Source organism: Convolutriloba macropyga, chromosome 5, assembly GCF_964194025.1.
Source record: "Convolutriloba macropyga chromosome 5, txConMacr16.3, whole genome shotgun sequence".
In the NCBI taxonomy this organism is placed as follows: Eukaryota; Metazoa; Xenacoelomorpha; order Acoela; family Convolutidae; genus Convolutriloba; species Convolutriloba macropyga.
In genome coordinates this window covers 55,449,261-55,471,723 of record NC_134472.1, presented here as the reverse complement: position 1 = coordinate 55,471,723, position 22,463 = coordinate 55,449,261, and the positions used below count along the sequence as shown (strand labels likewise).

The 22,463-nt window shown below is 36.4% G+C and overlaps 1 protein-coding gene across 1 annotated transcript in view; it reads left to right on the top strand.

The window, feature by feature from the left end:
* The window catches only part of LOC142339480 (peripheral plasma membrane protein CASK-like), a 107,274-nt gene extending 86,366 nt beyond the window's left edge, over positions 1-20,908 (top strand). Inside the window, exons 9-20 of the mRNA XM_075389524.1 lie at positions 735-960; positions 1,323-1,447; positions 1,945-2,127; positions 8,147-8,257; positions 13,112-13,388; positions 14,904-15,130; positions 15,406-15,549; positions 17,567-17,735; positions 18,089-18,262; positions 18,489-18,635; positions 18,919-19,211; positions 19,402-20,908. Of these exons, the coding sequence (XP_075245639.1) occupies positions 735-960; positions 1,323-1,447; positions 1,945-2,127; positions 8,147-8,257; positions 13,112-13,388; positions 14,904-15,130; positions 15,406-15,549; positions 17,567-17,735; positions 18,089-18,262; positions 18,489-18,635; positions 18,919-19,211; positions 19,402-19,578 (2,253 nt within the window). The 3' untranslated portion in view covers positions 19,579-20,908. The remainder of the gene's footprint in view (positions 1-734; positions 961-1,322; positions 1,448-1,944; positions 2,128-8,146; positions 8,258-13,111; positions 13,389-14,903; positions 15,131-15,405; positions 15,550-17,566; positions 17,736-18,088; positions 18,263-18,488; positions 18,636-18,918; positions 19,212-19,401) is intronic.
* The last annotated feature ends 1,555 nt before the right edge of the window (positions 20,909-22,463 follow it).

Genomic DNA, 22,463 nt, shown 5'->3' with positions numbered 1-22,463 from the left:
GTATTTAAAGCACTTTAAAGCTTTGAAGGCTTCAATTAAATCTTTATTAAAGTGCTTATTGCATGCTCAAAATGCGCGCGAATAATAGATACCTAACATGAGCGGAAACGTGCTACAAGATTTGTTACCTAATTTTCGCACCGAATGTTCTTTTGTTTCGCAAAATTGGCGGAACCGCTTTGCGAAAAGTAAGATACAAAGGATGTCACCTAATTTCGTTCATTGTATGTAACTAATTTTCGAGCCAATTTTACTAAGGCGGAAATTTTGGGGTATACCTCTGCGTCGTAATGGGATTCATTTTGCGTTTCAGTAATTATTTTAATTAAGAGTCGTATACGACTATTCAGTTTCGACTGATTCAAAAGACAATAATTTGCTTGAGAAAAACCCTGTTGACTAACTTATCGCGAAGCGAAGGAAAGGGTTGTCCTGTGATACACAAGACAACCTGTGCTCGCCCTTTCTCAAGCAAATTGCTGAGATTTCTCGAACCTTCTAAAACTTTGTTTTGGACTCCTTACTTTAACTTTAAATTATCCCGATGTGTGCAAACTGCTTTCGTTCGTTATTCATCTCTGGTGATGTGCAATCGACAAAACAACCCGACAGCTTCTTTCCAAAAAATGTCAATCATTGCCGGTTCATGTTTTAATAATGAATTTTATAGTTACGTTAAGTTCACCTTACGCCGTCAAGTCGTGAAAAAATAGAATACTGTTTTTTATTTGAAGGGTGCAATACTAGCCGAGATGCACATAGTAACCCCGGAGGGCCAGCCAATGCATGTGCCCAACGGAGGAAGCATCGCAGTACCAAACGGGCCACACCCGAATAGTGCAATGTCAGCCACAGGAGGGGCAGGTACCCTCATTCCCAACGGGGCACCCCATCTGGACGGATACCCCCACAATGACACAGAGCCCCTCGGCATCTCTACCCTCAACTTTTCTACCTCGGGTCAGTGGAAATTTGTGTTTTGTTGTCAATTGTTGATCCAAGTTGTTGAACGAAATTTTTGTTGCTTGAAAGATTGTATGTAATGTGAATAGTTTTAGAGTAACTGTACTTGAGTTCAATATTTTACATTGCCCTGAATCGGAGGTTGTAGCAACCATTTAAGTCTGGTTGATGTTTTATGTTTGACCGACAAGTCACTTAGCAGGTCTGTAAAAGCCTTACTCGTCACTAAGTATGTGATTCACTCACCGAAACGGTTCGGGAGACATTGGTTCACGAAGTTGAGGGCAATTTTTTGGAGATGTGTTGGTGTTGTTGTTGTTGTTTTAATGTTATTGTAGCTGTATGTGATATATGTGTAGGTGCCCTGAGCTGCATAGTGGACGCACTGGACACTCCTGGCTATTATGAAGTGTTGGGGAGTGAGAAGAAGACGAAGCTCCTCTCCGACATATGCACTGACTTCTCCCTACACTCACTACTAGATGTAAGTCACACTCATATACTCCAATTCAATAGGTCTTACCTTTTTTTGGAAACATCACATGAGGCATATTATTAAGCTTTTTAACTGACGAATTAGATAAAACAATGGCCTTGGTAAATGATTTCATCGTCACTCTGTATTCATTCATCGAGGGCACAAGAAGTACAACGTGTATCAGTTTGATTGCAAAATATTAAAGTTGAAGTTCGAGTTCGAGGATTTGAGGCGTTTAGCATTGGAGCCTTTTTAAATCCAGTGTACGGAATATCTTAACTGGTCAAGTGATACAAGTGAACCACCTAACTGCCGATGAACAAATGTCAATGCACACCCTCCCCCTTGTTGAAATTGAATCAGTGACATTGAAGTTGATTGATTGATTGGGTTGAGGAAAAATACTGATTTTTTCCTAACCATCATCGCAATTGTCTGTGTTTATTTGCTCTCTATATATCAACGTAAGTATAAACATATGTATAATTGCTTTTGGTTGACAGTTATACGACTCGGTGTGCAATAAGAAGCCAATTCTGTCCTCAGTCAAGTCAGACGCAGCCGACTGTCTAACAGCAGCAGCAGCATCCGGTGATTACAACTCACCCACTGGTACGGGCCCTGGCGCAGACGGAAACATGGTCGAACCAGTGCTCCTAGTCTCCCTTTGTGAAGATGTCTTCCAAGTAAGATAGCTCATATTTGAGACTATTCGCTGTTTGATTGCTCTCAAACGAAGTTTGCAGCAATTATATTAGTCCTTTCGGTCTTTTTTGTGCGATTTTTCGCTTGACCGATTTTTCGTCTGACGCTTTTGACTTTTCGTCCTCAAAAACGGGATTAACAGGTAGCGCCCAGCGGGCACCAAGTGCGCTTAGAGCTTTTCAGCTCGGTTGCCGCTCAAACTGTTTTGGAGACTTATACTTATGGTGTGAAGGGCAGTTCTCAGAAAAAAGTTTTTTGGCCATGGATTAGTTTTCATTTTTTATTATCACAAATTTTTGCAGTTTTTTATGCAATTTTTAATTTTTGGCTGGTTTCTCCAGCCTAAAGAGCCACATAACCTCCTCTAGGGTTTGTTTACTGGTTACTGCATAGCTTTTAGATGTCATGGAATGTTTTTCAAGATTTTAATATCTGCAACTTTTATATATCAGTTTTCAGAGTTAATGGAATGGTTATCAATACTTAATGACTCCGGCTTTAGCAGTTTTTTGATAATTTTTGTTAATTTTCGGAAAATTATTACCATGTTTCAAGTTTATGGATCCTTATGAGCCAGTGAAACTATTTAAAGCTGGAAATAGGGATACTGGATGGTCTCTTGAGGCAATGAAAAGGTTTTGAAGATTTTAATATCTTGAATTTTAGCACGATTTTGTTAAAATTTGCTATTGTTTTCAATTTTGTATATTTTTGTCATTTTCTGAATTTAACGATCATTACTGGCCAAAGAAGCTTTTCAAGTCTTGCTGATGGGTTACTTGACATAACTCCAGAGATAAAAAATAGTTTTCAGCATTTTCACTGCGAAATTTGAAAGCTTTTCTTCTAAATTTTGAAATTTTTTGTAAATTTTTAAAATATCAGTGTTTTATTTGATTTATTTACAAGGCTTTTTAGAAAACTAAAAGTTGAATCAAGCTAAAGCTAGCCCCACTAAACCTTGGCTAGCTACTGACGAACCCAACCGATCGCCGGTCGTTTAAGAGCAATTCGCACGACGTTAGTCGGTTATGTGAATTCGGTTGCCGCGTATTTTTAGGTGAGGGCCATACGTTTTGCCCAAAAGAAACCTTTTCCTTGATTCCTGAAGTAGTGATTTAAGTAATTACGTGGAAACTGCATAGTTAACAAAGGGATCATTCGTTTATTTGCTTTTTAAGAGCCGCGATGTGATAGCGGCTATTATTGGGGACAATGTGTTTTTACAATCTAAAGGATTTTGATTGTATTGGTGAGCTGTCTTAAGATCTGTTCACAGGTCTTTTTTAAGATCTGTTTAAGATCAAATTAGAGTGGTGGTTTTAGTCATGCTGAAGTACTAAAGGGAACGAAAATAAGAGTAGGTTTAAGGCGTCATTTTTTTCAAACTACCTTCAAGGTGGAGTCAGAAATTGGTGTTCGTTTTGAGAACAAATTTTCGTTTTGAGAGGGAGTCTTTTGTTTCGCTTGCGTCAATTTGACTTACGTTTTCAGAGTTATTTTCCTTGAGTGCTTTTAGTATGAAGCATATGTGAACTATCATCGCCTAGTTAAAATTGCTAGAGTTCATCAAGGGGGAAGCTGAAACACTTTTATGACCTGAACACTTTTTTGTCAAAAAACATTAAAGAATATTTGATTTTGCCGGCTTTAAAAATTATTTCTGTTGTTTTATCACTTAGTATCGTCAATGACAGGTCTCATTGGTTATTAATGAGGCACAAAAAACCTAATTAATGGCTCTCAAACAAAGTTTGTAGAAATTATATGTGATTTTTTCGCCTGACCGATTTTTCGTCTGACGTTTCGTCCTTAAAAACGGACAAACAGGTAGCGCCCAGCGGGCATTAAGTTTCATTGGGGGCCCTTAGCGGCGTTTAATAGTCCTTCAAGTGCTTAATGTGGTGAAGCTTCTGGGAAGGCCATAGTTTAAGGTTGAAAGGCCATTTTTAGGAGTTTTCGGGACAAAATGTTGCGATTTTTCGTGTTTTAGCGTCATTTTTCTGATTTTTCGTCGGAGCAGTCTAATATTGAGGCTGATTAAAGTTGGTGAAGGTTTTTTGCAAGACATAGGAACATTTTATGACCATTATTTATGAGATATATGTTTTCGTAATCCGAACAAAAACACGCAAATTTATACTAACTTTCACAATTTTTTAAGCTTTTTTGAAAATTTTTTGTCATTTTTTGAGTTTTTTTTAGCCCTAGGTGTCATGGAACCTTATTTATGGTTTGATAATAGGTTACTACTTATTTTCTACGGGTAATGGAATGGTTTTGACATCACGAATTTTAACATTGTTTTGACAAAACTTGCAATTTTTTTTACATTTATTATTGTTTTTTGCAGACGAAAGGGCCAAAAAACGTCCTTAAGGGTTTGGTAATGAGTTACTGAAAAGATTTCATTTACCTTGGAATGGCTTTCATTTTTTTAATATGACAAATTTTAACAATTTTTTGATAAAACTTGCATTTTTTGTTCCAGTGCTTTTTGAAAATTTTGTCGGTTTTTTAGGCTTCTCCAGCCTCAAGAGCTGAGGAACCTCCTCCAGAGTTTGACAATAGGTTACTGTATAGTTTCTAAATGCAATAGAATGTTTTCCAAGATTTCAACACCACGAATTTTAGCATTTTTTTCAGAATACTTGCAATTTTTTCTTTTCTTTTGACATTGTCATTATTCAGATTTTTCAGTGTAACAAAAAATTTGCATTAGGTTTGATAAGTTACCAGAAAAAGTTTGTGGGCCATGGATTAGTTTTGAACTTTTATTAAAATAAAGTTTAGCAGTTTTTTATGCAATTTGCAATTTTCTTTCCAAGTTTTTTGAATCTTTTTTCATTGTTTCCGGCAACTAAGTCCTAGGGACCTCCTCCTGTAGCATAGTTTCTAGAGTTAATGGAATGGTAAACAATACTTTAACAATTTCAGCTTCAACAATTTTTTGATAATTTTTTTTCAAATTTGGAAAATTATTACGTTTCAAACGTATGGATCTTTATGAGCCAGTGAAACTATTTAAAGCTTGAAATAGGGATACTGGATTGAAATAGGGATACAGTCAATGGAATGGTTTGAAGATTTTAATATCTTTTTGTATATTTTTGCGTTTTTTTTGTATACTATTGTCATTTTCTGATTTTAACGGTCATTACTGGCCAACGAAGCTTTTCAAGCCGTACAGATCGGTTACCTGACATAACTCCAGAGAAGCACTTTTTTATGCAACTTGCAATTTTTTCAAGTTCTTCAAAAATTTTTTTGTCATTTTAAGTTTTCGCAGCCTCAAGAGCCAGTGAACCTCTTCTAGTGTTTGATAATAGGTTACTGCATGATTTCTAGATGTAATGGAATGTTTTCCAAGATTTTAATATCACGAATTGTTGCATTTTTTAGTAAAAATATTCGCAATTTCAAGTTTTTCGAATATTCGAATTTTTGTTCCAGGGGCACCAGGGGCTCAGGGACCTCCTCCGAGGTTTGATAATAAGATGCTGCCTAGTTTAGAGTTGATGGAATGGTGATCAGTATTTTAATGACTCAATGTTTCGCAATTTTTGATAAAAAATTTATTATTTGAATTTTTGGAATTTTATTTATGTTTCAAGTTTATGGATCTTTGAGCCCGTGAAACTTTTTAAGGCTTGATATAGGGATACTGGATAGTCTCTTGACACAATGAAATGGTTCTGAAGATATTTATATCAGCAGTTTTGCCAAGATTTTGCTGTTGTTTTAAAAAACTTTGATTATCTGTTCTATTCTGAGTTTAACGTTCATTACTTTTAAGTCTTTGTTTTGAACATTTTTTTTTCACTGCGAAATTTTTGCAGTTTTCAGTGTTCTATATGATATCAATACTAACAAGTCTAGAAAACTTGAAATTGCAGAGTCGAATCCCATCTAGGAAAACCTAGCTCTCTCTCACTGTTGGTTGGGGATTCCTTCCTCTTTCTCTCCTTAACTCTTTTGTTGATGCCGCACTTCAACTGCCTGTTTTTAGGTGGCGTTATGTCATCATATATAACCCCCATTACCGCTGATTTATTGTTAAAATGTTCTATCATAAATGACTTAACTAGCACTATCAAGGAAATCATTGTTAATTGATCTCAATCGAATTTTGTACCAATTATGTTAATCATGTTGTTTTTTATGCGATTTTTCGTTAGACCCTTTTAACTTTTTGTTCTCAGAAACGGCGCAAAGAGTGGGCATTAAGTTATCATAGAGCGTTTCAGCTTACTTGTCTCAACGTGTGCGATTCACAGAGACTGTTTTGGAGACTTATATTTATGGTGTGAAGGCCGGTGTGAATAGCTTATAGTTTTATGACGTTGACAGTACTCAAAAGTTTGAGTTATTTTTTGAGTTTTGTTTTTACTTCTGTAATTTTTGTCGTCTTATCCTTTATTCGCACTAAAAACAGGCCGCATATTTTGCTAATTGGGGTTATTTTAGTCGATTATTTTGTTACTGTTGAAGGCTGTTGCCTTCTATAACTTGTTTTCAATTGTTTGTTATAACATCAATTGTTTTCAAGAAATATAGAATTTTTGTTTTTGTCGACTTTAGTATCTTATATTTTTGTCTCGTTACTTACCGTTTTCATGGTTTCTAAAAAAGTTTTTGTTAAAAATCTTTTCAATTCATAGCTATTGCTTTCCTTGACTTATACGCTGCCCGATTTAAAAAAACTATTAGCGAATTTCTGAGTTTTGCTAGTATTTAGTGAACTCATTGCTGTCTTATCACTTAATCTCATTAATGACAGGTTTCATTGGTTGATGATGAGAATCAAGGGAATTTAATTTGTGGAATGGGTTCTTAGAATTCTTTTAGTTTTTTTACCATGTCTTCAATGAATAGATCCGATTTTTTAGTCTTGTTTGTTTTTTTTGTTCTTGTAAAATTGCTTAATCTCAATGGTGTCAAACTATTTGTTCTAACACATTGGACATCTAACGGCTTGTTTTTTACAGGTCAAGTCTACATCAAATCTTGGATTGTAATTCAGGATATGTTCTGCTATGTTTTTTTAATTCGTCGTCTCCATCGATGATTCTTGCGACCCTCTTGTAATTGACTTTCAATTTCAGTGATTTTTACTGCTTTTCAGGTAAAAAGCTCAAAAGCTGATTTCTGAACTCCCCTAATGAACTTTAAGTTTTATGAACATTTACTGGTTAAAGGTCAATTGTGTGCATCTAAGTAGTGCCAAACGTATATGCCTCAATTCTCGAGTATTAGAGTCTTGTCTTGAGTTTTTGAATTGGGAATATTAATTTTGAAAAAGCTCCATTATGTCTTCTTCATTAGCGTATGTGTCTCATAAAAATGACAGTCCGAATGCAACCAAAAATTCTAGTGGTCTATTTAATGACTGGTGGTCAATCTGTCTATCTTATTTCTTAAGTGGTTTCAATTCATGGAAGGCCACAAGCTTCTATCGCGGCTATTTTCCGACAATCTGCCGGCTATGTTTTTGCCAACGCTAGAGACTACTTTTTCTCGACCCGCAGATTTTTAAATATCCTTGAATTGAGCTCGATTTTGTCTCTTTCGACTAAGCTGGCATGCTTAATTGCCTCATGTTTTTACCTTTAATGCGTCCATAGCTGATTCCAAATTTGCTAGTCGTAGCAAATAGTTCTACTTATTTTCATCTCGATGATTTTAACCCCCGCATATCTTGATATCATATCATTTCACCCCGGTAATTAGAAGTCGGAATTACAAGCTTGATTTATATTCGGAATTACAAGCTTGATTTATATTCGGTTCTGATAATTTCATACTAAAATCCCACGAACCACAGTCGTGGCAATGGACCGCGAGTGCAAATGTTAATAGTACCAATTATATAAACAATCAAAATCAGGGTGAAATGATAGGAGGTTAAACAAATAGGGGTGAAAAGACGGTATACCATTGCAAATGTATACAATTACAGAAAAGAATTGTACGATTATGGGCAATGATGGTGTTTTTTAGGAACTGGCGATGAGTGGCCAAACTGGTCCAGAAAGTGATGGTAGCAATGCCATGTCAGCCTCACAGTTGTCAGCGTCTCTGCACGAACTGCTATCAGCCCCATATCTTAGTGTTAGTTCACGTTCCTCATCACAGCTTTGGCCTCGTCAGCAATTTTGAACATTACTCAATATCACAGCGTTGAATCAAAGCATGAAGTGAATTTGAGCTGGATTTTGGTAGTAAAAACGGTTATTAACAGCCGCCACCATCTTCGCAAACGGCTATTATTTAGACCCTCTCCTTTTTACGACTCGAAGATGGTGATTAATTGCTCTCAAATGAAGTTTTTATCAATTATATTAGTCATGTTGGTCTTTTTTATGCGGTTTTTTGCTTGACCGATTTTTCGTCTGACCATTTGACTTTTCGTCCTTAAAAACGGGATAAGCAGGTAGCGACCAGCGGGCATTAAGTTCCATTAGAGGTCCTTAGAGGCGTTTAGTAGTCCTTCAAGTGCTTAGTGTGGTGAAACTACTGGGAAGGCCGTAGTTTAAGGTTAAAAGGTCATTTATAGGAGTTTTTGAGCCTAAAATGTTGCAATTTTTTGTTTTTTTTTCGTCATTTTTCGATTTATTTGTCGGACCAGTCTAAAATTGAGGCTGGTTAAACTTGATGAAGGTCTTTTGCAAGACATAAGTACTTCTTATGGCCATTTTAGGAGCTATATATTTTGTTAATGCAAACAAAAACCGCAAATTTATACTAATTTTCTCAATTTTCAGACTTTTTTCAGTCCTAGGTGTCAAGGAACCTCAAGGGTTTGATAATAGGTTACTGTAGTTTCTAGATGTAATGGAATGTTTTTCAAGATTTTAACATCACGAAATTTAACACTTTTTTGGCTAAACTTGCAATTTTTTTCAATTTCTTTGCCCTCGTCATTATTCAAGTTTTTTCGGCCTCAGGTGACGGAAAACCTTCGATAGGGTTGTTAATAAGTTACTGGAAAATTTTTATAGGCCATGGATTAGTTTTCAACTTTTTAATATCACAAATTAAATTTTGAATTTGCAAAGTTTTGAAATTCTTTTTGTGTAAATTTTGAGGTTTTTTTTGTAAATTTTGAAATTCTTTTTTTTTGAGGTTTCTCCAGCTTCACTAAGCAAGGAAACTCCTCTAGAATTTGATAATGGGTTCCTGCATAGTTTTTAGAAGTAATGGAATGTTATTCAAGAGTTTAATATCACGAATTTAAGCAATTTTAAAAATATTTGCAATTTTTTCAAGTTTTTTTCTCGAATTTTTTTTGTTCTGACGTCAGGGGCCCGGGGTCCTCCTGCAAGGTTTGATAATAAGATGCTTCATAGTTTATAGAGTTAGTGGAGTAGTTATCAATATTTTAATGACCCCAGTTTTAGCCATTTTTACTAAATTTTGAATTTCCAAAATTTCGGATAACTCCTCCAAGTTTTGATGATAAGCTGTCGCATATTAATGGAATGGTTATCAAAACTTTAATTATTTTGGCTCGAGCAATTTTTAGATATTTTTTTCAAATTTTTGGAAAATTATTATCATGATCCAAGTTTTTCGATCTTTATGAGCCGGTGAAACTATTTAAGGCTTGAAATAAGGACACTGGATAGTCTCTTCAGACAATGAAATGGTTCTGAAGATTATATTATCACGAATTTCTGCAAGATTTTTGTAAAATTTTGCAATTGTGTTTTTAATAGCCGCCCTCATCTTCTCAGCCGGCTATTATAGCGCTCCTAATTTTTTTTTTACTTCTTCGAACTTTTTTTCGCTTTACCATTTTGCCGATTTTTCAGCATTTTGCGTGAAATCTTTTTGACTTCTCTAGACTAGTTTCACTCTTCTGTCATTCTGCTAAAAGTGAATTTAAGCATCAGTTGCTCAGCAAAGCAATTCAAAATGAACATAGCCAGATTAAAAAACTGAAGTCAGAAATAGAAACGGGATAAACCCATAAAGCCCAATTTAGATGCCCGCTATTTGAACGTCGTTCCTATAAGTCTTAGTTACCATCTCTTATGCTTATTGGTATTGATAGTAGCCCCCTGTAGCCTCTCTCTAAGAAACAATAGTAAGTTCAACTACGAAATGCCATCAAAATTAATCGGACTTAAAAATGTTTTTGTACAAAAATCTTATTTTTTTCGATATCTTCTATTCTTTCAATCCCAATCATGCTTATTGGAATCAACGGCGGCTGTTTTCCGGCAATCTGCCGGGTATGTTTTTAATTTTTAGAAGATTTTTGTTCTTTTGTGAGTTTAACGATCATTACTGGCCAACGAAACATTTATGTCTTGCAGATGGGTTACATGACATAACTCAAGACAAAAAATGGTTTTGAACGTTTTTTTTTCACTGTGAAATCTGGAAACTTTTCTTTCAAAATACGCACTTTTCTTTTCTTTTATACGATTTAGTTTCTGACAAGGCTGGAAAACTAGAAGTTGCAGAGTCGAATCTCATTATGGAAAATGTTCCATTTGACTTTTCGTTGATAGAAACGGGATGAAGAGGTAGCACCCAGTGGGCATTAAGTTCTCTTGAGCCTTTCAGCTAACTAGTCTCCAAGTTTGTGGTTCACAGAAACTGTTTTGGAGACTTATATTTACTGTGTGAAGGGCGGTTCTTAGAGACCCCACACCCCACCCCGCCCCCGCATCAGCCCCCCAATCACCACCCTACACATCATTCAGGCCGTAAGGGCCCCGTGCTGTCAAAGATCCCACTCCCACCATTGCCCCCTCCCCCCACTGTTGCAAACCCCCTTCAAGTAAGCTAAAGCGAGCCTCACTAAAACGTGGCTAGCTGCTGACGAAGCTAACCACCCGCCAGTCTTTTGTGAGCAATTCGCCCGACGTTAGTCGGTTTTATTCATGTTCTTAGATTTTTACTACTCAAAGAGTAGTTTTGGTGGTCTTCTGTTTTTACTACTCGAAGAGGAGTCATTGTAATCTTCTGTTTTAACATGTCTACACATGTGTGTCTTTTTTTATGCGAAATTTTTGCTTAACCGTTTTTGCACTTCTGCTCAAGAACAAACTTTGCTTTCAAGTGACTTGGCGTGATCTCAGTTGCTGTCATTCTGAAATAAAGTTTGTTGCTAAAATAAAAGGGATTATGAGCGAATGATAATAAAACCGTTATAGCTAAATGGTTCAGAAGGCAGACTGCTATCCTAGAGTTTGCGGGTTGGAACGCTAATGGGTCGTTTTTTTTACACCCATAGAAAGTGCTTATGCTACACCTCTAAATTAAATCGCCCCCACCCGCCTGTTATTCACGAGAAAATTCTTCGACGTTAGTTGGTTCTTTTAATAGCCGCTGTCCAACGACTATTATTTAGTCGTTCTCCTTTTTTACAGATCAAACAACTTGAGTTGGATTGGTGCGCCGTCTTTAGATCTCGTCAGACTTCTGAGCTTTTATTGTCAATGAGAAGTCAAATTTCAGTAGTGCTTCTAGTCACGCTGTTGTAGTAAAAGGAGCAAAAATTAGGTAGTTGGAATTTGTGACATTTTTCAAAGTTTTTTGAAGTTTTAATGATGTTTAAACAGATTTGTGATTTTTGAGTGAATTGTTTTTTACGTGCGGCGATTTAATTTCTGTTTTTACTTTTTTCTTTTTATAAATAGCCGTGAAGCGATAGATGCTTTTTTGGAGACATTTGGGGACAAGAGTTGGATTGCATTGGTGCTCTGTCTTTTTTTGTAGGAGGTTTTCACACCTTTTTCCGCACTTTGAGCTTTCAAAAAGGGATAAACAAGTAAAGCCCAGCGGGCATCAAGTTTCACCAGAGGACCTTAGCGGCGTTTAGTAGTCCTCCAAGTGCTTAGAGGGGTGAAGTTAATGGGAAGGCCGTAATTCAAGGTTAAAAGGTCATTTTTAGGAGTTTTTGAGCCCAAAATGTTGCTTTCTTTTGTTGGACCAGTCTACAATTGTCTTTGTAAAAGTTGATAAAGGTCTTCTGCAAGGAGTAATTACTTTTTAGACCATTTTAAGAGCTATAAGTTTTGGTACTCCAAACATAAACACGCAAATTTATACTAATTTTTATAATTTTTTAGTTTTTTGAAGTTCTTTGTGATTTTTTCAGCCCTAAGTGTCAACGAACCTCCTCTGGGGTTTAATAATAGGTTACTACATAGTTTCTAGTGGCGATGGAATGGTTTTCAACACTTAGACATTTCAAATTTAAGTGAGAATTTGTCATTTTTAGGTTTTTCTGGCCTCGAAGGCAAAGGAAAAACTCTTCTAGGATTTGATAATAGGTTACTGCATAGTTTCTAGTGGTAATGAAGTTTGGAGATTTGAAGATTTTAATATCACAAATTTTAGTATTTCAAAAAATTCTGGAAATTTAGTGTTTTATTCCCCATTGGGCAGAGAACCTATAGGGTTTGCTAATATGTTACTGCATAGTTTCTGGGGACAATGAAATAGTTTTCAGTTTTTAGTATCACCTATTTTTTTAAAAAATAAAACTAGCTATTTTTTCAAGTTTTTCGAAAATGTTTTTCCGATACCAGGGGCCCAGGAACCTTCTGCAGTGTTTGATAATAAGTTACTGCATAGTTGCTAGAGGTAATGGAATGGTTATCAATATTTTGATAATACAAGTTAAAGCGATTTTTTGATAAAAAATTAAAGTTCTTAGGGTCTATTAAAGGACTGGTGTTCAATCTGTCTATCTTATTTCTGTAGTTGTTTCACAAGCGTCTATCGCGGCTATTTTGCGGCTATGTTTCGCTGTCAGAATACTTTTAAAAGTCAGTACGTGTGTTGTAGTAATGTTAAGTTGCACTTTCTAAGTGTTATTTTTCAGTTTCAATTTAAAAAATGATGTCTATGAGCTATATTCTGTCAATTTGTTTTTTTTTGTCAAACTAATTTTATAAGAAATGCGTTTGCGTTACCAGAATAAGTATTGCATGTGGGTGGTTTCAGTCGATGTTGAAGACGTATGACGTCGTCATCTCAGAGCTGAATCGTCCGCGAGGGGATACAACAGATGGAGGAGGAGCTGCAGCATCAGGAGTGGCAGCGGCAGCTGATGGAAGCGACACTTCCCTCTCAAATGGACCTCAGCCTGCAGGCGTAAATAGTAGTGGCCAAGGAGTGATGCCAGGTGTTGGGCAACAGGCGTTACAGCATCAACAGAGTCACCAGAGCATGAGCTCAGCCAGCTCAGCCGTGATCATGGACCAAACACAGACACCGCCAGGTTAGTACCGCAGGATATCACTGTATTCTTCACCAATGGCGCTCAAAGTATATCTGTGACTCATCTGCTTAATTTAGGTACGGAATGGATTACTTAACGAGAAATCTGGATCATTATATCGTGTAATATTTCGTTTTGAATGTATTGCAAAATAGTTTGATCTTTAATGTGAACATTTAATTTATTTAACTTTGAGATGCAATTTATCTGACTGAGTAATCATGATAGTTCTCTCATTTGATTTAAATCGGTCTGATCCATTAAATAAGAGATGACTTTATTTATTAATAGCCGCACAGCGATAGCTGGGGCTATTATTGGCCTTCTCTTGGTTTTTTACAATTCAAAGAATTTGAATTGTATTGGGGCGCTGTCTTTTTTTTTAAGATCTGTTCACACATTTTCATGATTTTTGAAGTCAAATTGGAGTAGTGATTTTGGTCACGCCGAAACAGGAAATGGAGCAAAAAAGCGAGTGGTTTTGCGGCGTGAATTTTTTTCGCTCTAATTTTAAAGTAGAGTGCGAAAATGGTGTTTGAACAAAAATTCGGTTTCTCGGTAGTGGTTTTTTGTTCACATGCGGCAATTTCACTCTGATTTTAAATGTTTTTTCGATTTTTTGGATCGGATTTTTTTTTCTAAATGGTTTTCACAATCCATTCACAGCTCATTCTAGGCCTAGTTTTTTGTTTGAATTAAAATTTCATTTCTCGATAGTGGTTTTTTCGTTCGTATGCGGCATTTTGACATTGATTTTGTTTTTTTTCGTATTTTTTGATCTGATTTTTTTTTAAAATGGTTTTCTCAATTCACTCATAGTCCATTCTAGGTCTAGTTTTTCTTTTTAGTCAATGAAAATTCTTTGAATTGTACGTCAGGACTTGTCTTGCTATGTTTTTTTATTTCGTCGTCATGATTTTTGTTACGACCATATGACGTCACAGCCACTTTTTGTTCATTCGTTCATGCAATTTCAGCTGAATTGCATGTGTGACGTCATTTTTCGCTCTTAGTGGAGCGAGTTTTTTGTTCATGCGCGTGATTAAATTTTTGGTCACACTTGACTTACCTCACTCTCAAAATTGACTTCCTCACTTTGAAATTGACTTTTATTTACTTTAATTCAAAGAGATAAGGTCAAATGGGTGTGTGTCACTCAAAATGAAGGTTATTTGAGATCAGCTAATAGAGGCAGCAATAACTTTACAGATTTTTAATCAAAATATAACAGATCAGCCTTCAATGAAAAGACGATTTTTTTTGGTCTGTCTCTTTTACTGTTTTTTTAGACTGCCGATCTACGAATCTATTGCGGCTATTTTCTGGCAATCTGCCAGCTATGTTTAGATGAATTGTAAGACCCGGTTTTTAATAGTTTTTGACAATGTTTTCGAGTAGCAATGATTTAAAGATTCAAACAGCATAAAACTATGATTTATAGATTCAAACAGCATTTAATGTCATTCAGGTATTTTTTTCTGTTAATCATGTTCTAATCCAAAACTCTCAATTTAGTGCTGGACCAAAATGGCGCTCCTCTTGGCAACGCGGTTATTCCCTACCCAGGAGTGCCCATTGGGGCAGCCCCGAACCAAGCAGGACCTCATACCGTCCGTCTGGTCCAGTTCCATCGAGGCAGCGATGAACCAATGGGCATTACGCTCAAGATGACAGATGCTGGCGAGTGTCTAGTTGCGAGGATTATGCACGGAGGCATGGTCCACAGACAGGCTGCATTACAGGTCTTTTGCCAGTTTTTTCTTGTTCTAGTGGGAAAATTTTTGCCATGGGCCGTTTCTGAAATGCCACAAAAGGACTGACATCAAAATTACAATGAGCTCAATAATGAACACAACTTTAGTCCTCAATGTCACAACTAATACGCTTCAATCCATCATTAGTAAAAATATACAAGGCAATGTCAAAGAAAACAGTAATTTTAAACTGTGAACTGTGAATTTGATTGCACCGAAAGATGTTTCTGGGAAATTTTGTCTTTACCGTTATTGTGTGTCAGGTTGGAGATCAAATCAAAGAGATCAATGGGACATCAGTGGCCAATCACAGTGTGGACACCCTGCAAGAGATGCTGAATCACTTGAGAGGCAGAATCACTTTCAAAATAGTCCCCAGTCAGCTCTCTGTGCCACCCCCTTGCGAGGTAACAAGTAATTTCCACTGTTTAAAATAAATTAATAATAATAAATTGTTTATGGTTCGTACAGATTCATTATCGTTAATTTTACAATGATTGCAAAAATAGAACACTATTGGGTAAATCAATGGCAATCGCACCAACCAAGAGCACATTATTAGGTCTCACTGACCTGTTTTCAAGTGCTTCTAGCGGAAAATAATTCACTATCAATGCCTATTCACTATGGGTAAAACAAATTGTTTATTAATAGCCGCACAGCGATAGCTGGAGCTATTTTTGGCCTTCTCGTGGTTTTTTTTATTTCGTCGTCGCGATTTTTATTCATTCGTTCATGCAATTTCAACTGAAGTGCGTGTGTGACGTCATTTTTCGCTCTTAGTGGAGCGAGTTTTTTGTTCATTCGCGTGATTAATTTTTGGTCACACTTGACTTTCCTCACTCTCAAAAATGACTTCCTCACTTTGAAATTGACTTTTATTTACTTCAATTCAAAGAGATAAGGTCAAATGGGTGTGTGTCACTCTAAATGAAGGTTATTTGAGAGCAGCTAATAGAGGCAGCACAAACTTATACAGATTTTAATCAAAATGTAACATAGCAGCCTTCAATCAAAAGACGAATATTTTGGCCGGTGTTGGTTACTTTTTTTAGACTGTAGATCTACGGCTATTTTCTGGCAATCTGCCAGCTATGTTTTTTAATTGCTCTTGAACGAAGTTCATAGCAATTATTGTAAACGTGTCTTTTTTATGCAGATTTTTTGCTTGACAGTTTTGCGCTTTTCTTCTAGAACATTCTTTGACTTCTCAAGTGACTTTTTCACGCTTTCGTTCATCATTTTTGAATGATCACCGAAGTTGCTACTATAAAATTGGTTGCAGCATTGCAAAATTAAGTGACTCGTAGCACAGTGGATAGTGCGGGTGGCCGTGGATCGAGAGGTCAGTGGTTCGAATCCCGGTGGGGTTAAAGTTTTTTGCACCCATAAAGGAATATTTATCCAGACTAAAGACCATGAATTAAATTGCCTCGTCTGTCGTTCAGGAGCAATTCTTCCGACATTTGTCGGTTTATGTTTAAAAAATTGAAAACAAAAGAGAAAAAAACAAATACCATAATCAGTTTTTTGTTTTGTTTATTAACTAAAAATTGCTTCCGTTAGTTGTTCATTTTCCAGTATGAAATTGTCTAAAAAGTTGTGTGCAAGTTTACGTAATTCGTTTTCTTTAAGGTTTTTTACTTTGTCTGCAAACATTGGTTCGATTATTAAAACTAGGTTTAATAACCTCCATAACCTTGTATACAAACAGTTTTCACGCATGAGCGTTTACTCGTTGAGATGTTTTTAGACTGACTGCTTGAAAGGTTTTCTAGATCCTGACCACTCAGCAATTTTGACAAAGATCCAATTTTGCATTCGCCCCGAAGGATATCAATCAGAGTTTTAAAAAGTTCATATATGTGAAGTTCCCTAACAGTATAGAGTTTATTTTTTTCTCTCAATGAGCCCAGCGATTCGAAACTCCGTTTGTGCAAAAATAATTTTAGTTAATCGTTTTGTATGTTTTACCAGATTTTTAAAGCACATTTTTGGAGGCTGAGCCGTAGATGAGAACTCCATATTGCAATATTGGCTTGATGTATGTTCTAAGAACTTGGATCATTTGACGAGATGTTAAAACTTTTCTGAGCCTGTGGAAATTAATCAGAGCCGCAAATTTTATCACTATTGTTAACTGACTATTTCGAATTCATTCAGAGAGTAAATGCGAATATTTGGTTCAATTTTATCTAATCATCAACTAATCATCAAAAATCAATCAACTGCAAAAGATATCGCAAATATGTTGAGGGCCACATTTTGACTCTATAAATCATGTGATGACAGAAGTGAAACAATATTGTTTTACATGGTTTTTTAGTGCTTTTACTTGACCGTCAACAACAGAAGTTCACAATACAAAATTGTTTGTTTCTACAACTCTATTTACTTTTGTGAGGTTTTAATCAAAATTTTCAGCTCTTCGTGCGAGCCTTGTTTGACTATGACCCTGCCAAAGACGACTCAATCCCATGTCCAGAGGCAGGAGTGCAGTTTTTTTGTGGAGAGATTCTCCAAATAATCTCCAAGGATGACCAGGCATGGTGGCAGGCCAGGAAGTACACTGACCCTGTTCATGTACCTGCAGGTACGTCTAGTTGCACTTATCCTTGAAGAGCACGATGTATTATTTTGAAAGAGAAAAACTGAGCAGTCGATCAATTTTTATTGTCAACACTAAGAGTTTGGAGATGCAGCAAACATTTAATCATCAAATTTCACCTCTGCGCGTATTTAAAATAAATTGTGATCACGCCATTGATTGATTTGCAGGCAAGCTGAAAGTTTTCTTTGACGAAGTTCAAATTTTTACGGCATATTGATTTAGGAATTGGATTTTAATAACGACTTGGCTCCATTGAATTCGTTAATCTTTTTCTAAAACAAATTTGTAAAGTTAGACTTAAATTTGTGCTAGTTCAGATTGTGTTGTTTCGTTAGGTCTGATTCCCTCTAGCGAGCTGCAGGAATGGAGAGCTACTTTGACCGAGAAGGAGAGGTACAGGAAGGAGAATAATCCCGCCTGTGGCTGGTTTGGCAAAAAGAAAACTAAAGTGAAACACAGTAACTCCACACGCGGATCCAACGCTCTACCGAGGCTACCCGGAGCCATAGGTAAATTAAATTAGAGATCTAGAATAATTTTCAGCGAAATACTAGAAAAAAATTGCTTGATTATCACAGGTGAGTTTTTTTCGGTGCTGTCCCTTCACGACGCAAAATAGTGGTCTCACTGATGAGCGAATTTGAAGAGCGGCGTGATTAGTTATTTTTTATGTCTCTATTTTTGAGAGAGCTAGAAATTAAACGTGTTGCATGGAGCTGAGTTGGATGTGTTTAGAAATAGTAACGTATGAAGAAGTGGTCAAGTTGCCAGCATTCATGAGGAAGACGCTTGTGTTGTTGGGAGCACATGGAGTGGGCAGACGCCACATCAAGAACTCACTAATTGCTGCACACCCGGACAGATTCGCATACCCTATACCACGTGAGCACTTTATCTTAATCGCTGTTTAAAACAGGTAACAATCTTTTCGGACAACGTTTCTCGAGGGTCCTAAATCAATTGACATTCAGAGCAAGATGTAAAACTGGCTACTCTGCTGAAAACTGCCATTAAGTGGCTCTGATTGTGTAGTGCATCTGTTTAATGCATTTTTAATGTCTCGATTGAAAAATGGAGACTGTGCATTGCCTTTCTAATTTTTGCTTGCGTTGTTCGCAAGTAAGTGGATTATTTTAAGTGACGATGAGCAATTGTCTTTTAACAGACACGTCACGTAAGCCAATGATGGATGAAGTGGATGGGAAGAACTACTACTTTGTGACACATGACGAGATGATGGCGGACATTGCTGCGAACCAATACCTGGAGTATGGCACACACGAGGATGCCATGTATGGCACCAAACTGGAGACCATCCGTAGGATACATGCCAGAGGACTCATTGCCATTCTGGACGTGGAACCACAGGCACTCAAGATCCTTAGGTGTGCTGAGTTCGCACCCTTCGTCGTTTTCATTGCCGCGCCCCAAATCACCACCGAAAATGCTTTCTCAAATGTAAGTCTAATTGAGCGTTCTGAAAATTTTGGTATCTTACTAATCGCGTGCTTTTTTCATCTAAGTAAAAAATCTTTTAGATATTGACCAAGATCAACTTTTATAAATGTCAAGATAGTGAAAAATGTTGAAAAATTGTTATATATAGACTGGAGCTTTTAGCTGATGAAAATGGTGCATTGTTTTACAGCAAGGAAGCTTGGAACGCCTAATGAAAGAATCTGATGTTTTGTACCGATCCTACAGACACCTATTCGACCTAATCAAAGTCAACGATGATATTGACGACACAATTAGAACTCTGGAGAAAGCAATTGACGATGTGTGCACGTCGCCACAGTGGGTACCTGCCAACTGGGTGTACTAAACATCACTAGTGATCACTGAAATCATATTTTGTTCAATGACCTCTAAAAATGGCCATGAAGCAGTAAGGTCACAGAAGACCGTTTTCGCGAGAGTGAGATTTATTTACATCTTAAGTTATGACATTAAATTTAAGAAGCTTCAGAATCATGACAACTCAAAAATTTGTGGACGCTTTTGATGAACTATGCAATCGATTCCTTCCGTTTCTCAAAAAGTGCGAACGGGTGTCAAATGGTTGACAAATGTCTTGGGGACATATTTGTGTACAACTGATGACCAAAACTATTTCCAAGAGGAGCAAATCTATTTTTCTATCCGACAACTATTTCTCTTTCTTCCTTTTCAGTCGCTCGATAATATTTATTGCTGTTGTTTTGCAAAGCCAACTTTATTAGCTAGCCCAAAAATTTGCTTTTGTCGGTTTTTCTAATTTGAATGCCTCCTAATTAACCTCAAGAATTATTACAAATCTTTGGACACAAATACACGAAATTTTTGTCCTTATTTCATTTTGTTCATAGATAATTATGGTTGATAGCCAGATGTGAAAAAAATATCGCCCCGGTTTCATCTTAATTTGAAAACCTTCATGCTACAAACGTTGCAATGATGCTTCCTTTAATGAATAGGACAGCACAATGAAATATTTGCCATGAAGATAGAGATAGCAGTAGATTAGTTGCATTACCATATATTTACAATCAGAGCTAGGCAAGAATTTGATCAACGGGCGGGACTCGGTAGTGAATAAAATGATTTGTTCTTTTAAAAGTACTGTTAATGCTTTGCTCTGGTTTAATATCATTTTGTTTGGAGCTGACTTCCATTAGTTTCAAGTGCAATCGATAAATTATTTCGGGTATGTTTAACAGAAGAGAACAAAATAATTAGTAATAGTCATAGATAAAATAAATTGCGAGGTATCCTAAAACATACCCTTCAGTCCATCACACTGCCTACGCTTGTACTAAGGAGAAGTTAGTCGTTTCTTGAGAAGATAGATATTTCATCTTTACACGGCTAAAGATATCCTTTACAAAAAACAAAAAAATATGGCTATAATGTTGATTTTGGACGTCGGCAGTGTAACCAATTTGCGGCGATTGTGTAAATATGTTGATTTATGGCCACTTTTTGTACAGATATTTGTATTCTCCGAGTCTCATCATTATAGCATACGTGATTTTATGAAATGAATATCCTTATTCTGAAATAGCCTATTACCCCTTATAGAATTGGGGCATTTTTTGAGTGGTGAACCTAAAAATGTTGTGAACATGATAGTAGTTTTTGAATGAAAAATTTTCAATTCATATTTTTAGCAGATAGATTTTTTAAAGCCACTATTTGTTGAGCGTGACACATAGGTCTGACTTTGCACTCAAAAAGAGCAAATTTGATTAATTGCTCTCAAACGAAGTTTGTAGCAATTATATTAGTCCTGTCGGTCTTTTTTTTATGCGATTTTTCGCTTGACCAATTTTTCGTCTGACGCTTTTGACTTTTCGTTCTCAAAAACGGGATTAACAGGTGGCGCCAAGTGGGCATGAAGTGCTCTTAGAGCCTTTCAGCTCTGTTTCAGCTCAAACTGTTTTGGAGACTTGTACTTAATGGTGTGAAGGGCGGTTCATAGAGGTTGAAGACCCCCCCCCCACTGCTGACCCCCCACTTTTGCCCCCCACCGCCCTGTTGCCCCCCACCCCCCCACCCGACTGTCGCCACCCCCATCGGCACCCCCGTGCACCCTCCCCCACCCGTGGCTAGCTACTGACGAACAACCGCTAGCTAAAAACGCAAATTTATACTAATTTTCACAATTTTTTTCAAGATTTTTGAAAATTTTTGTCAGTTTTTTAAGTTTTTTCAGCCCTAGCAGCCCTAGGTGTCTAGGAATCCACTCTAGGATTGATAATAGGTTATTGAATAGTTTCTAGTGGTAATAGAATGGTTTCAACATTTCAACACTGCGAATTTTTTGCATTTTTTTGATAAATTTTGCAAATTTTTTCAATGTTTTTGAAAGTTTTTGTCGTTTCTAGGTTTATCCAGCCTCAAGAGCCAAGGAAATTCCTCGAGGGTTTAATAATAGGTTACTATGTAGTTTCCAGAAGTAATGGAATCATTTTCAAGATTTAAACAACAAGAATTTTAGCATTTGTTGACAAAAATTGCTATATTTTTAAAATTTTTTGACATATATTTTCATTATTCAAGATTTTTCAGCCTCAGGGTTCAGACAACCTCCTGAAGGGTTTGATAATACGTTGCTGCATGGTTTCTAGTGGTAATTGAATGTTTTTCAACATTTGAACATCACGATTTTTAGCAATTGTTGGATAAAACTTGAATTTTTTTTTCAAATTTTTCAAAGTTTGTCATTATCTAAGTTCTTCCGGCCCCAAGAAACCTCGTATAGGCTTTGATATTAGGTTACTGAACAATTTTTATTGCGATAGAATAGTTTTGAACTTTTTAATATCACAAATTTTATCGACTTTTCAATAAAACTTATGATTTTTTCAATTTTTTTTTTGAAATTTTTGTCATTTTATTTGCAGTTTTTGAGTCCTTTTTTGAGTTTAACGATTAATTCTGGCCAACGAAGCTTTTTAAGTCTTGCAGATGGGTTACATGACAAAAATCCAGAGGCAAAAAATGTTCTTTGAACATTTTCGTCACTGCGAAATGTGGAAAGTTTTCTTCTGAATTTTGCACTTTTAGTTTTTTATATGATTTAGTTACTAACGAGGCTAGAATCTCATGGAAAAAATTTCTAGCTCTCTTTCTCTCTGTGTGTGTGTTGGTTGGCGTTTCTCTCCTTCTCTTTCTCGCTCACGTTTTACCTCGCACTCTCTCTCTCTCTCTCTCTCCTTAACTCTTTTG